Source organism: Chaetodon auriga, chromosome 13 (assembly GCF_051107435.1).
Source record: "Chaetodon auriga isolate fChaAug3 chromosome 13, fChaAug3.hap1, whole genome shotgun sequence".
NCBI classification, from domain to species: Eukaryota; Metazoa; Chordata; class Actinopteri; order Chaetodontiformes; family Chaetodontidae; genus Chaetodon; species Chaetodon auriga.
In genome coordinates this window covers 16164011-16180284 of record NC_135086.1, presented here as the reverse complement: position 1 = coordinate 16180284, position 16274 = coordinate 16164011, and the positions used below count along the sequence as shown (strand labels likewise).

General features: G+C 43.2%; 1 protein-coding gene across 1 annotated transcript in view; it reads right to left on the bottom strand.

The window, feature by feature from the left end:
* Window positions 1-16274, bottom strand: part of col4a2 (collagen, type IV, alpha 2) — a 55120-nt gene that overhangs the window by 7091 nt on the left and 31755 nt on the right. Inside the window, exons 5-34 of the mRNA XM_076747071.1 lie at window positions 9802-9936; window positions 9664-9708; window positions 9453-9569; window positions 9289-9357; window positions 9135-9170; window positions 8907-8960; window positions 8660-8695; window positions 8481-8522; window positions 7440-7511; window positions 7252-7296; window positions 7092-7139; window positions 6970-7005; window positions 6824-6868; window positions 5907-5970; window positions 5415-5528; window positions 4368-4517; window positions 4156-4227; window positions 3802-3953; window positions 3633-3705; window positions 3217-3323; window positions 2787-2970; window positions 2338-2382; window positions 1983-2057; window positions 1794-1892; window positions 1458-1679; window positions 1126-1287; window positions 859-1029; window positions 554-697; window positions 322-447; window positions 54-235 (exon numbers count right to left, since the gene is read on the bottom strand). Coding sequence (XP_076603186.1) covers window positions 54-235; window positions 322-447; window positions 554-697; window positions 859-1029; window positions 1126-1287; window positions 1458-1679; window positions 1794-1892; window positions 1983-2057; window positions 2338-2382; window positions 2787-2970; window positions 3217-3323; window positions 3633-3705; window positions 3802-3953; window positions 4156-4227; window positions 4368-4517; window positions 5415-5528; window positions 5907-5970; window positions 6824-6868; window positions 6970-7005; window positions 7092-7139; window positions 7252-7296; window positions 7440-7511; window positions 8481-8522; window positions 8660-8695; window positions 8907-8960; window positions 9135-9170; window positions 9289-9357; window positions 9453-9569; window positions 9664-9708; window positions 9802-9936 — 2922 coding nt within the window. The remainder of the gene's footprint in view (window positions 1-53; window positions 236-321; window positions 448-553; window positions 698-858; window positions 1030-1125; window positions 1288-1457; window positions 1680-1793; window positions 1893-1982; window positions 2058-2337; window positions 2383-2786; window positions 2971-3216; window positions 3324-3632; window positions 3706-3801; window positions 3954-4155; window positions 4228-4367; window positions 4518-5414; window positions 5529-5906; window positions 5971-6823; window positions 6869-6969; window positions 7006-7091; window positions 7140-7251; window positions 7297-7439; window positions 7512-8480; window positions 8523-8659; window positions 8696-8906; window positions 8961-9134; window positions 9171-9288; window positions 9358-9452; window positions 9570-9663; window positions 9709-9801; window positions 9937-16274) is intronic.

Below are 16274 nucleotides of genomic sequence, written 5' to 3'. Positions count from 1 at the left end.
GGACAATTCTCTGGTGGTTCATCACCAATAACAAAAAGTTTGACTCTGCTCACCTTGGTCCCAGACATTCCCTCAAAACCAGTAATTCCTCGATTTCCAGTTAGGCCTGGCATTCCTTTAATCCCTGGCAACCCCTGTGCACCTGGATCTCCATGGTAACCTTTGTCATTGCTGGGGTCTCCAGGAAGACCATGAGCTCCCTCATAGCCCGGTACACCAGGTAAACCTTTACTGCCTGTAGAAAAGAGTTGAATGTGAGGAAGGAGGTAAGAGAGGAGGTAAGAAGGAAAGACTGACTGATGCCAGGTTGTGGCTGCACACCTCTCGGTCCAGTGAAACCATGAGATCCTTGATGTCCGTAGTCTCCCTTGGCTCCCTTCATGTCAACAATCATCTGGGCAGGGATGTGAGGCTTCTCCCCGGGCGGCCCTCTCAAACCACGATCACCTGGCACACAATCGTGGTTATGAGAGTTATGTGGTAAAGTTTATGTGGTAGTCTCAACAGAACACAGCACACACAAAGGACCCATGTTAGAACTGAACAGTCTCACCTTTCTCTCCTTTATGACCTGTCTCTCCTTTCGGGCCAATTTGGCCCATCGGTCCAGGTTCTCCGCTCTGCCCGCCGAAACCCCTGACCCCTTGATCACCCCTGATCCCCTGAAAACCTGACATGCCGGAAGACCCTTTGTATCCTGGGAAAGAGAGGGGCCATCAGAAGTCACAGAAAGCAAACTTTTCTGACCAAAACTGCTTGAATAAAGTACAAATTACCTACATTATATACCATCTGATGTTAAATTTTGCTCTGTTCTTTAAGGAGTAGATTATCGAAGTAAGTATCAAAGGAACAAACCCTTCATTCCTGAAAGTCCTGGGCGTCCATCTCCACCAGACTGTCCTGGGTCACCTGTTGGACCATACTCTCCAAGGGCACCATGAGCACCAAACTCTCCTGGTTTGCCTTTAAATCCTATTGGACCGGGAGGGCCCGGGTCTCCCTCTGTTCCTCTCTCTCCAGTGGGACCTGGTGACATGGATGGCATGCCAGAAGGAAAAACTTGTCAGACACAAATAGGGATGTTCCTGAGAGACAGTGTGTTGGTGTGTATGTTTATCTAACCTGGCTGTCCAGTTCTACCATGAGGCCCCGGTGGACCTCCTCTCCCAGGATCACCGGGGTAGCCATATTTACCCACTGGCCCAGGCCTTCCTTCCTCTCCCTGAAGGCCTGAAAGGCCACTCTCACCCTTGAAGCCAATCATACCAGGCATGCCATCCAGTCCTAGACGAATGAAGGAATAAGCAAATAGCTCTGAAATCCTTTATTCTCTCAAATGATCCCACTACTGCTGAAAGTAAGGCAACAAGGTAAAGCAGGACTAAGTAATTGGTAGGTTAAATAAACTGCTAGGTTTGAATATAAGGAATTGACAAGATGAAGACTTGGCTAACCTGGAAAGCCTGGCTGTCCTTGTTCACCACTATAGCCTTTATTCCCTTGAAGTCCAGGCAGCCCCTGACTACCAGGGTCTCCTGGAGATGCTCCTAGGATCTCTCCATGAACACCCTTTTCACCTTCTGCCCCGTACCGGCCGGGCAAACCAGCCAATCCAGGGACTCCTTCTGAACCTTTGCTGCCAGGAAACCCCAAGTCTCCACGGGAGCCGGGAAAACCTGTATTGGAAAACCATAAATGTTAATGGATCTGCGCTACAGGCAATATTTAAATCAAAGATCAGATGTGATCAATTCTATCCATCTGATTATTGTTTTCTTGTCAGTTCTTACCTGGTGGTCCAGGACGTCCACCTACGCCTTGGTCTCCTGTTTCTCCTTTCTCTCCCTGTGCTCCATGTGGACCCTGCAGTCCTTTTTGGCCTAGAAGACCTGTTGGTTCACAAATTAGAAACAGCACATCAAAAATGACGCAGACCATGTATCTAGCAGGCAACATTCTGCACTAGTTTCTTGTGTGACCTGGGGAACCGGGTAATCCAGTCAGTCCTGGAGGTCCAGGCAGCCCAGGGGGTCCTTGAATAGCATTGCAAGGACCTGAGAGAGAAATAACAGTCTTTAGAGTAACATCATGGTTGTATATAAAACTCTTTACTTGCAAATTACTATTTTGGTGCACGTGCTTTCTATCTGCTGCCCAGCGTGTTTTTCAGAACATGGCTTTATCATTACATTAGCTGGTATCTCAGTTCACTGAATCTCAATCAGTAATCCATTCAAAAGTCATCATGCACACAAGTCAAATAATCCAGAGGCAAAGCACAACAGAGTTGTTATGAAGGGAGCAATAAGTTGAAAACGTTATTATACCAGCTACCTGTTACATCCACCTGTCCTCCATCTCCTGTTGGACTACAGCCGCCTTTCAGTTGCAAATGAGAGAGAATGAAAGAGAGAGGCATTCGGAACAAGAGTTACTCAAAAGCACAAGCATTATCTCAAACAAGCCTCGCTGCGGCTGGTTTGAGGGATGCAGCCTGTGCATCAAGCTGACAAAAGGAGGTGAAGACAGAAAAATACATAAAACAGCAAAATATACTTGTCATGCTTTTTTCTCCCCTTTTAATCACAAGCTATTAATGTTCATTCACTGCTTTGCATTATATTACAAAAGAGAGTGTTTTAAGAGAGGCAAGGTAAAATTAAATACTTAGTAGAGTGAAACAGGTAAAATCGCTGTAAAGAGATAAAGCCTTGAAGGAGAAATACAGAACACCATATTGAGATTGACTAAAGGAGGGAAGGAGGCAGTCAGATGCCTCTCACCTGGGCTGCCAGGTGTTCCTGGAAATCCATCATAGCCTGCAAGGCCGTCATCACCAGGTAAACCACGTTGGCCTTTGATGCCCTTAAGGTCTGGACCTGGCTCTCCCCTTAGTCCGGCTGCACCGGGTCGACCAGGCAGGCCTGGGAAACCTTTGTCCCCACGTCCTCCACCAGCTGCTTCTCCCTGTTGATATCAACCAGAACAATTTCCAGTTTCCCTGAGGGGGTCCTCCCAAAGGAATTAATAAAGTTCAATCTAATCTAAATGTTATACTGTTGGACACACTTGTCATTTGTCATGAGAGGGACAAAAAGGGAGGGGATAATGTCAGTTTAGATGAGACCCTAATGCACATATCAAGTCACTGAAATGATATGATGAGTATGTAGAATATGAAACTGTCATCATGGAGATGACCGGTCAACTCACTGGAAGACCTCGGCTCCCAGGGAAACCAGGCAAACCAACTTGGCCTGGAGCACCTGGTGCTCCTGGCTGACCATACTGCCCAGGGACCCCTGGGTCTCCAGAATTCCCTGTAGGGAGATACACATATGCAAAGGCATACACATAAAATCCTGCACCAACACACACATCCGCAATGAAAATTGAGGAGAAAGCGGGATGGATTTAAAATTTTGGTTTGAAGTTGAAGAATATGTACTGCAGCACATTAAAGGGTTGAATAATGGCAATGAATAACCTATGTTCACATTTTAACAGGGTTGAGATTCACCATAAGACATTACACAGCTGTTTAATCACACACTCATAGCACATACAGTACACGCAGACACAGCAGAAGCCCTGATCTGAAATGAGATAAAATAACAGGTCCACTGCACCTTTCTCTGTGGCCACGGTCGTGTCCCCTTTTCTACCCTTTGGGCCTGGCAGACCATAGAGTCCAGGAGATCCCTACAAGACAACACAGACAAGTCTGAGCAAATGGAGAAAGGTTAAATGAACAAAGAGTAAAGATTGACTGCGGTGATATGACTCGACTATCCTTACAGGGAGTCCGTCCTCTCCTGGGTGACCTGGGTCTCCTACATCACCCTCCTGACCAAACTCCCCAGTCATCCCAGCATCACCAGGTTCACCAGCAGGACCAGGTGGCCCCGTGAGAGAGTTTGCAGAGGTGCATTCACATTCCCCATGATCACCTAAATGTGCACATCATTGCACCCACAGGTCAGCAATATAGAGTGTCACCAATCAGGTGAATAATTACTCATGGCACACTTATGTGCTGCGGCACAGTGGTTGGGAAACACTGCATAAGAACTGTATTTGTCTGCGTCATTAACCAATGATCCATCATGATTCCAACAATACTCTTTAGCAGAAACAGTACAACTACAGCACCTTTCAGTCCTTTAGAGCCTGCATTGCCAGGCCTTCCTCTCCCACCAGGAGCCCCCTTGAAGAACTCAGCCCCTGGAGACAGACAGAAATACAGGAAAGGTGCAGATATTTAAAATTAAAAAGCCAAGAAAAAATAATTTAAATATTTAAAAGCTCACAGATACTCACTCACTCACTCACTCACTCACTCACTCACTCACTCACTCACTCACATGTTCCTTTGGGTCCTGGAGGGCCAATGGCCCCTGGGCGCCCTATGGATCCTGGGGGTCCTGGACTGACAGCAGGATTTCCTGGTTCTCCTTGTGGTCCCTTCTCTCCTGCCTCCCCCTTTATACCTAATGGCCCCCACAAATCCAGCACTGACAGACACAAAAGGAAATTAAGAAGAGATTTTTATTTCTGGCATCTGGCTAAAACTCCAGACTGCTCAGAATACCAAAGGTTTTGTACACATTTTGTAATGTTGTCTTGTGTGATTGGTATATAAATAACCTGGAAAGAATCTGGGCCACCTGATAGAGTGTCTGTTTGGGAGCACTCTGAACTTACAGACATCAAAAATGTGACAAGAAGGGGCCTCAACCAGGCAGTTTTCTGATAACACAAGCCCAGAGATTGAAAACCACTAGTTTAATCTTTAACAGCGGAATGCGTTTTATTCGCTTATCAATAAAACATAACATTTTTCATATCATTAGCTTATCGTGTTATTATTATTATTCAAAATGTGTGTAACTGTCACACAAGTGTGGTGGAGCAAAAAGGACAGCTTTCCCCTTTGAATTGTAGTAGTGTAGAAGTATAAAGTAGCAGAAAACAGAAATACTCAAGTAAAGTACAAGCACCTTGAATTTGAAGTACTATACTTGAGTAAAAGTTCTTAGTCACTTTCCACCATTGGCTATTAGTCTGTCCTCCTTGCAGGTCTTTCAGAACATATGTGCTTTAGTTAATATGGTCATATGTCTCTTCATATTGTGATTCTACTTCTGTTACTATAGTATTGACTATATGTATAACTGTATGACTGTATGACTGTCCTCGACGAGGAATCCCTCATCTGTTCTTCTCTTGAGTTTTTCTTTGTTTTGAGTTTTGTGATTTTGGGATGAAGATGACTTCTTGCTTGATATGATGGGTCTTTGCTTGTATGATGATGAAGGTTCACATGACATGTGGTGTTAATGCCGTAACAGCTCTCCTGAGAATGACTGAGTCTGTGGGTGAATCTCAGTGTAGAGCTTCAGTTTACTGACCTATTTGCTGTGAATCAAAGGCAGGGCGGCCTGGGGGTCCGGGGAAGCCTTGATCTCCATCTGGGCCCCTCTCGCCTTGTGGACCCTGCTCACCAGGAGGACCAGGAGGACCACCTTACCAAGTCCAAGCATAATTAAAAGAAACAGCTATTAGATGTTAAAGCAGTTCCAAACATCTTTGGCACATACATCAGTGACACTGTAACTATAACTATCCTCATCTGAATACACTGTAATAAGTAAACAGTGACTGTTGTTTCTTTAATGAGAAGCTCTGTTATTCCTAAAATTCTCAATCCATCTGACTATTGATCTTGAACACCCGACTCTGTGCTTTGACAAGTCTGCTAAAGCTGAACTTCAGTGATGCCACTAATGTCCCCAGTTTCACTTCATGTCAGCAACAATTGTGTCAGAGTGCACGTTAACGTTTGTCAGGCAGCGGTTTCATCATCAAACTGGCTGATTATATGACTGCGTTAATGCACGTACCCCCTGAAGACCAAGGCCAAGAGGGTCCTGATGAAATCAGCTCTCCCGGGTCACCTCTGACTCCCTGAAACACAAACTTAACGTCAGTCTTTCAGCATTCAGTGGCCGCAGTTTCACTTGTCAATATAACGCCAGTCTTGGGGATAAAGATCAGATGTGACTGGATGAGATCACATGCTGGATGTGCACATCTTGAAAATGACACATATCCTGTTGTTGTAATCTGTACTGGTCTTGTCACATTTTTTTTTCCTTTTAATTGTTAATCTTGTGTCCTCTTCTGTGTCATCTTGTGTCATCTCTTGCTGTGTCTTGTGGTTGGATTCACACTGACAAGGTTCATATAAGATGTTGAAAATCAGAAAACATGAGCAAAATGCTGTTAATACTTTTTGTGGAGTTATGTAGCATGATAGCAATTGAATTAGACCATTTCCAGAAAAAAATGAGTGAGTGTCATACCATTACATATTACATTATTTGACTATTATCATTATTGATACATTAATGTGTAAGTAGCTCCTGTTGTAGCTGGTGGAGGTGGAGCTAACTTGAATTACTTTACATACTTTTGTGTAGGTTAGCCTATAGCACTGCATCATAACTTTTTAGTTCATTAAATGTCTTGGATGAAAAAGCTTCATATGTAAAGTAGCTAGTAACTTAAGCTGTCAAATAAATTTAATGGACTAAAAAGTACAATGAGTTTAAACTGTAGATACATGAACCTCAACTTTATGCTTAAGAGCACAGTACTTGAATAAATGTACTTAGCTACATTTCTGCTGATAGTTGTGTATTAATGATAACCAACCTGTCAATCTGAGCGCACATGTTTTTGTCAGTCAGTCAAATATGGGTTTATTTTTACTACATAATACATACATAATCAGTGATCACAAAAAACGCATTCTCACCTTAGGACCATCTCTGCCTTTTGGTCCCGGTTCACCGACATCCCCCTGAAAGTCAGCATCATTGGCATCATTAAGTTATAAACTGACATTTAATTTGATCAGACAGTACTTTCATACAACATCTTTAATCTTTCACACAAACATACCCTCGGTCCAGGACTTCCATCTGCACCAGATGCACCCTGGAACAGCATCCAAAACAACACATCATATAAGGTGAAAACACAGAGCGCATGCTTCACGCTGAAATGTGCAGACATGTGCTCACCCGTGGTCCAGGGAAACCCATCACACCAGTTTCTCCTTTGTTGTCGGCCTGAAATAACAAAAGAAAAGAAAAGATGGGCACAGGAAATGACATGCTGAGGTATAACTGTTTGCACGTGTCGCACGTATTCATGTGTGAGCATTCATGAGTGATCACATACCCGATCTCCTACTTCTCCTTTCAGACCTTTCTGCCCAGGAGGCCCCTAAAATAATGAAGGGGGAAGATATTATTTGTACATGTGACAGTGTCCATAACTTTTTATATTTCATATTTTAGAGGCCATCCATGAATGTCATTACAGCAGGTTCATGAATAAAGATGAACGTGTTTTGCTGATGTACATACTGGGGGTCCATAGGGGGGCAGAGTATGTGGATGAGTGGAGTTTCCTGGAAGCCCTGGTGGTCCGATGTCCCCCTGTGGTTTAAGAAGGAAGTGCAACAAAAGTCAGAAACATACTCATCATCAAGTACGCAGTTTCTTTAATTAAATAACAGTACAAGAAGCACAGCTTCAAAATACTCCAATAAAAGTAAAAGTCCTGCAATCAAAGTCCAACTGAAGTAAAAGAACAGAAGTATTAGCAGCAAAATCTACTTCAAGTATCAAAGTAAAAGTCCTCCTTATGCAGCAAAATTGGCACTTTGACTGATTTATTATCACATATTACAGTACTGGATTATTATTACTGATGCAGCAACGTGTGAACAGATCTTTACTGCTGTAGCTGGTCTGGTTACAGTTTGGTAGCTTAGTCTACTGGTTCCCAACCTGGGGGTCAGCCTCTGCAAAAGGGCCATAAGATCAATCTGAGGGGTCGCGAGATGATAAAAAACAAAATTCTGGTCTGCCGTCTGCTTTCATTTTTTGGACTTTTCTCTAATCTTTGATTTTACTGTACAGTATTGGGCAATGTTACCTATTTAAACATTTGAAATGAAAGTGAAGTTTAGAGAGAGATGTTGAGTGGGACAGCCTAACTGGTTCGAAACCAATGATTCATGATCTTTAAGAATGAACCGGATTTTATAAGCTTATCATATGTTTCTTATAAAGAAAACCTTAAAATCTGAATCCAAAAAGTAAAGAGAAACTACAGCTGCCATATGAACGTAGTGGAGTTGAGTCAGCATTAAATGGAAATACTCCAGTAAAGTACAAGTATATCAAAACTTGAGGAAATGTACTTGGTCACATTCCACCGCTGCAAATCATTGTGTGGGATGTAGAACTCAAACTGAAGTGGACTGGATGAGGTGTGATCTAAATGAATTCAGGATTTTCTCAGCAGCAGCAGTGAACAGTTTTGCTTTCATAGTATTTGCCTTGGAGCAATGGCTTACACGAGTACTAATATATGTTAGCATGACAAATATGGTCACTCACTTGGTCTCCTTTGAGTCCTTTAAGCACTTTGGTCATCGTGCCCTGGCCAGAAAAACAAACAAAACCTGTAGCTGCATTCATAAATCCACATTCCTATTTGATAACATTTCATGCACAGTACACAGTCGTACATAAAATCTTGTTAATATAATATTAGATAAATACTGTTGCTGCCTTACCTTTGGTCCACGGGGACCCGGAGGCCCTGGGGGACCCTAGAAGAGGACGCAAACAAGATCCCTGTGAGCACTTTGCATCATAATAGACTTCACAAATTAGTCTTCTCCTGACACATTTTTAAGTATGTCAAGGGGATCTTTAACAACGTTCATCCACACACACACACGCAGGCACGCAGGCACGCACGCACGCATGCACGCACGCACACACACACACACACACACACACACACACACACACACACACCTTTGGTCCTTGGAGGCCACTGTTACCCGGCCATCCCATGTTTCCTGGAGGCCCCTGACAAAAATCAAGTGAAAGACAGAAGATGAAAATAGAAAGTTAAGTAAGATTCAGATAAGCTTTTGGGAAAAAAGAAATGTGTTGCAAACTCGATATGAATATCATTTGTAACAATCATTATCTGATCATGTCTCTATGATCAGCATCCCTAATTTGGATAATGTGTCTTACAAATATTCCGTTGATCCCTGGTGTGCCTGGATCTCCCTGTGGAGAGATGGTCAAAGATTGAAATGAAATTAAGATCTATAAGACTTTATTACAGCAAGTCATAAATGTAATTTTATAAAGGCAGGATTTCTTCAGAACTGAGGTCACTCCTCACCCTGAAACGCTCCATGTACACGCTCAGCTCTAGAGAGTCTCCCTTCTGTCCCTTCCTGCCTGTCTGCCCCTGAGAGATGACAGCAAAAACACAGTAAAGGTCACTTACGGGAAATCAAACTCTGCATTTTACAAATCAATATGCAGACTTGGAGCTGCACCTACAGGAAAACCAGGTCTGCCCTTAAAGCCAGGTTGCCCTGCTGAGCCTGGTTCTCCATGTGTCCCGTTACAGCCATCTGCACCTGGCTTCCCCCTGGGCCCAGCCTGTCCTGGGTGGCCCTGCAGAGCGAACGTCAAAATCACAACAGTGAGGACTCAACACAACATACAGTGAACTTCTATTGCATTCACCCAGACCGATGGATGGACTTACAGGAATGCCATCATTTCCAGAAAACCCAGGAACACCGGTCATTCCCTGTGGAGCCACAAGAGTCACACTTTAAACAAGAAGACACACAAGACTGCAGTGACTTTTAACAATTAGACAAAAAAGAGAGGAATATTTTACCACGTGTCCTTTAGGACCTATGATGCCGCTACGGCCACGGTCACCTTTCTGCCCCTTTGGTCCTTGGATGCCTGGATCACCTGGTCTGCCCGGAGGCCCCTGGCTGCCCTGTGGACCAAGAGGCCCAGGAGGACCCTGAGATTGGGAGGTAGAAAGAAAAAGAGTTAATCCACTTGAAGTCAAGGTGGAATAAAATAAATAAACTACCAGTTGTTTCATATTAGCTTACAGTTTGGATCATTTACAAGAATCAATTATTATTTAATTTCTTTTCATCAGTTAATGTCAGGAGCTTAACAAACAGAGCTAACATTGGTGATGTCTGGGGTAACAGCAAAAAAAACTTACCTTGAAAACAGAGAGGATGTGAAAATAGGACACGTGTTTTAAACAGTTTAGAATCAAAGCATCACAACAATGCAACAAGAAACATGTCAAACCACAACCATTAAAAACAAAAACAAAACCACATTTTTACTTGGAAACCGGAAGCTTGCATTTTCTGATTGGATCACAGGGGGGAGACAAACACCTTTTCCTTTGTCTGGGGAAGTCCTCTCCTTCAGCTCTCTACACCCATCCCGTGGTCAAACAGTGTGCTTACACATGTCCACTGTCTGAGAGCAGCTGGCAGAAAAAACTGACTCAGAGTCAGGGACAGGAAGCCAAGGAAGCAACCAAACACACATGACTTAATATATTGCTTTAGATCTTCATGTTTTCTGCCTGGAGACAACTGCCTGCTGAAATATCCTTTCCCTCTTTATCCCTCTAAGATTCACAAACACACACAGATAGATAACTAAAGCCAGACTTGGCTGGCAAATGTGGTATTATTGAAAAAACAGCACTCAGACTTTAAAGGCAGAGTAAAGGGCTGTTTAAAGAGGATCTTTAATTGCTGTCTGTTTCAAACTGCAGACATCCTCCTTATCTGCAAGCTAAATATACCAATTTGATTATGATACTGAGAGCGATGAAAGATAGAAGACAGGCAGGCAGATAGGAAGGAGGGAAAATGTGACTCTGGCAGTGGCAGAAGGAAGTTTCTGCTCTCCAAGCCTCTGCTACATTTTTAAACATCTTGTCTTTATCTCCTAATGGAGACAGTGATTTGGAGTGTGTCTGCAGACTTGGCAATGAACTGTGTGTCCTCTCTTCACCAGAATCGCTGCTGCGTGTCGACGAGGAGAACAGCAGGATACAGACAGACACACACCAGCAAAGGCTCATGAGTATTGAGGAGTTGATCGGCGCAGATGTGAAGGCAAGGAGCTTCAAACACAGACACAGGAGGGCAGAGAGCCGATGAGGGTTGGAGGGATGGAAACAGAATAATATGAGGAAGGCGCTTTTACAAGGGTCGACGTGAGGGCGATGATACCCTGGGAATTGGGTGTGTTTGTGTGGTCAGGGAGTTCAGGGGGTCAGTAAGTGATGACCTCAGGGGTCCGGGGGCTCCTGTGAGAACCAACAAACGCAGTGATGGTGTTTGTCACTGGACAGAAATTGCTCTGGGCTTTGTCATATGAGGCTGGAGCCAAGGGTCTTGAAGGAATTAATAAAACTGCATGCAGCCTAAACAATGTCAGACAACAATTCAAACAAGCTCAAAGACAAATCAGACGCAGATAGTGTGAGATAAAGAATCGGCTGAGCTTCTGTAAAACTGATGGCTGGATGTGTGTGAACTCAGCCTCTGTGTGTGTGTGTGTGTGTGTGTGTGTGTGTGTGTGTTTGTGCTGTAGTGTATTTGAATGTATTTGAGTGCAGTACTGAAGCATTATAGTGCATTATTAAGAGCTTTTGGTACCACAGAGTTCTACAGACGTTTAAAGAACGTGATGAGTATTGCAGGTATTTGGTACCATGGAGGAAAAGTCATTTTAGATTCACCCTCTAAGGGTCATGAATGTCTGTACAAAGTTTCAATCCATGCAGCAGTTGTTGAGATATTTGAGTGTGGACAGGCCGACCAACTGAGCCACGTGAGAGTGTGCCTAAAAATCATTAACATGCCATAAACATGCAGAGCCCTGAACAGCTGGAAAACAGCAGTTCAGAGTTCAAATGTCTGCAAGAAATTATCAGGTAAACATCTCTGACTCTGGTGAGAACATGTTATAATATTGATTTTCCTTTCAATAATAATAAACAACACATTCACAATAAGAAATGTGCTCCTTCTTGTCAAGATTACAGATGAAGTTTACACCTGGAAGCAGACTGCCACCTGCTTCCTTTGCTCTGAAACCTCATGCTCACCATTGTTATGGTGGAATAAAAGCCCCTCTGGCACATGAAGTAAGGTGAACTCTACCAACACACCCTTAAAGTTGTGAATCATCACCCTCATAAAAAGAATGCTGACTAATGTTCTGTAGAAAATGGGTCTGTCAAAGTATTTTGCTATAATTCACATAGAGGAGAGAAGTCAAACACACAGTGACAGAGGGGAGCAGTGAAGTGAGCTGGAATGGAGTGTCCTAATTCAACAGTGCCTTATTCCTGAAACAAACCGTGTGTGTGTGTGTGTGTGTGTGTGTGTGTGTGTGTGTAAGCATGTAAGTGCATAAGAGATCCTTGTCTAGAGCACTTGCACGGTACACTATGTGCACTGGTCTGTATCTTTCTGCATGGCTTAAACAGAGTGCTGATAAATATCAGGCTGCTTTCTGATAACGAGGGAGAAGTTTCTAAGTGCATATTTGTGTGTGTGTGTGTGTGTGTTTAGATCTTGGGAGTGGGGACATTTTGATGTCGGACCCTCAAAACGCTGTTTGAGGTTTCAGACTTGGTTTTAAGGGCTAGGTTATCATTGAGATCTCAGTCCGTGGTCATGTTGTACTTTTCTTAATCATTATTCTTCCTATTATTCCCTCTGTTCATAAATGGGTTGGACAAAACATTAAAAGCAGCTGTCAATACAATGCAGTCCACTGAAACAACACTATAAACTACAACCTCATCAGTGAACATGTTAAATTAACATCTCTCTGACAGTGTCAATCATAACTGAACATTGTTGTCTTTGTAGAGGCAGAATTTCTAGGTGAGCTGTTGTACTGGACTCCTTTAGCATTTACAGGTGTGCCTAAAAAAGTGGCCACTGAGTGTAAAAGTATAACACCAATGTTGTGGACTATACTGATGTGATCTAAATCAAGCAGACCTCATATGGCCTAATGTTTCATTAGCACTCTGGGCTTTCATTATTTCCCCTTGACGTCTTCTCTTGACCAAGTCTTTCTCCAGTCCTGCCCACTCTTTAATTGCCAATCCTCCACATCTTCACTTCCTTCATACCTCTATACTCCCCATTCTTATCTTCTCACACTACTTCCACCCAGCATTTCCTCCCCTCCTCTCCAAACTCTCGAGTGTTCTCACATCCCTTTGCATCCCTCCTTACCCTCCTCCTCCTGCCTGTATTCTTTTGCTTCCTGTCTCTGCTGGGCGGTGAGTGACCACATGCAAGCCTACAAACCAGCCAGTCACACACAATATGGGCAAATAACATAAGCAATGGAAAACAAGGCAATGGGAGCAAACATGAAAGGCATTGAAATGGTCTTGTAGCCACTAAACAAAATAAAAAAAGTTTGAGACGAGTGGATGGATGGACGATAGAACTTAAAGCATAAGATGGTCAGATAGAGAAATACCTCTTTAACAGCCTAGTGGGCTAAAATTCTGAAGGTACAAACGGAGAACCTGAAATCTAGATCAGAGAAAGTTGAAGGCCCTTGGATTCACTAAAGGACACCGATCATACAACATGCACGTCTGTTTGGTCTGAGCTCCTCTCTGTCTTTGAAGCTGGGTCATGACTTCACCAGATTATGAAGCTCAGGAGACGTGCTGCCCTCTGGCTTTTTTCTTTCTGTTACAGACGGCTCACGTCGTACCTTCAGCCTCCTGTCTCGTGAGCTTCATGATGGGATACGATGAGCTGTCAATCAGCTGTCGAATCTACTGAAGTCACAGGGGGAAGAGAAGGAAATGAGGCAGGCAGAGGGTAGAGCACAGCTGACCCGGCGCTTAACCTCTGATTGAGTCTAGCTGGTTTTGTAGATAGTGAAGTCAAGTCCAGTTAATTTACTGCAGCGTACACGCCCCCCAAATAATGCAAAGACGTCTTTAAAGTCTGCACAACATAAGACATCCTCGTCCTTCAGCTTCAGGCTCCTCAGCTGTGAGGATTACTTCCTTTTCTTTGTCTTTTGTCATAGTTAACTGGTAATTTTATGTTTTGTACTGTTGGTGGGACTGCACACCTCATATTAAGTACAGTGAGTTTTCAATAATATGAACAGCTTCATTTTCCTCTTTAACCTTTCAGAATGTATCACTAACTGTAACCTGCCTTTCTCTGTGCTACCCGTCCCAAAACAAACACCCCTGCTTCATGTTATCTGCTCCAAAATTACCCAACCGTCTTTTTCTACATAGCCTGCTTTGATGAAATGATAATCAGTATTATCATTGCTGAATCAATAACATAACATTAAGAGGAAGCATGGAATCATGCCTGTACGGTTCATGCGTTACAGCACCACACACACACACACACACACACACACACACACACACACACACACACACACACACACACACACTACTCTAGATCTCTCTCTCTCTCTCTCTCTCTCTCTCTCGCTCTCGCTCTCTCTCTCTGCGTGTGTGTGTGTGATGTGTGTTAATGTCAGGGAGTTAGGTTGGATCTGGGTGTAATTAGGTCATAAAGAAGTATGTGTAAACTCATTTTTACAGTGATGACAGTGAGTTTTCCAAATTATACAGTACTGGAATTTGAATGGCTTTCAAGGATGTGTTTCAGAGTTAATGACAGTGGTCACTTCCCTTTATGACATACCTTTAAGGTCTCAGCCTTTGATGAGTTTAACTTGGGATTAAATTCTTCAAACTTCACACAGTCAGATAAATAAGAAGGACTAAAAGATGGACAGGTGAATGAGAGGTATGTGACTGAAGGAGATAAAAACAGACTGAAATGACAGGAGTAAAGCACACAGAGGATAGAAAAGTCTAAATAAAAGGTACTAGAACAAAGAGCGACATGGTTGTAAATGAGCAATAAAATGAAACCAGCCCCTCTCACACTGGTCTGCCAACTGGTGTCTGCTTTTTATCCAATCACTTCTCACCTCATTTAAGCAGCATTAACAACCACACACACACACACACACACACACACACACACACACACACGCACACGCACACGCACACGCACACACACATTAGGTTTTCATCACTTGTGGGGACATTACATAGACTTCCATTCATTTCCTGGAGACTTACTGTAACATTAACCTTAACCAAAGTCTTCACCTGAAAATTTAATGATGGACATTATGGGGAACTGCATTTTGTCCCCACAAGTATTGCGAGTCCCCACAATGTGACTGGGAAAACAGATTTATGTTTGGCTAAAAATGGCCAAAATGTGGGATGATGGGACACTGAAAAAAATCCTCTTTCTTTCTGCAGAAAGAACAACAGACAGCATGTGTGAGTGTGTGTGTGAGTGTGTGCCCATGTATTACTCACTTTGTGGGGACAAAAACCTGTTTACACAGTCACATGTGGGGACACACAGTCACATGTGGGGTCAAAATACAGGTCCCCACAATTTAAATCATTACATTCTAGGGTAAAGACTGAGGATAGGGTTACGGGTTAGGTAAGGTTAGGGTTAGGAATAGGAATAGGCAAATAGTGGTTAGGGTTAGGTTTGGGTTAGGGTAAGTCTCCAGGAAATGAATGTAAGCCTATGTAATGTCCCCACAAGTGATGAAAACCCTCTTGTGTGTGTGTGTGTGTGTGTGTGTGTGTGTGTGTGTGTGTGTACCAGCTCCATCTTAAGCAGCTGTAGGAATGTGTGAGGAGGATTTTGGACAGTCTCCTCCTCCTCAGTTGAACCTGACATGTGTGAGACCTGATGAGGAGAGAGCTGGTGCCCGCTGGATGGCAGAGCTTTACAGATGGTTTGAACCAAACATCTACACTCAACAATGCAGTTACACACAAAAAGCATATTTTCTCACATACTATACTTCTCGTGGTATCAAGTCATGAGGATTTGCTCTTCTGTTGTCACCACACTACAACAAAAGGTACTGGAATTTTCATTGTTGGTGTTCACAGCATTTTGTGACAATTCCATTTTAAATGCTTTTGTCTTAACAGTCATTTTCATTGGCAGACCGAAGTTCCAATAAAAACGGTTCACTGCGAATCAAATCACTGTGGAATCAAAATATAAATTAAAAGCAAACCTAAATGAATCTGAAGCTGCCTGCATGGACTAGAAGGAACTGAGATGTAAATCTTGATTTTGCTGCCCTCCAGTGGTTTAACATTTTATCTTGCTGCAGTGATGTATAAGTGTACCACAGGGTGTGCCATTACACCTTGACATCACTGCTGGGTGGGGTTAAAGGTGGAGAAGA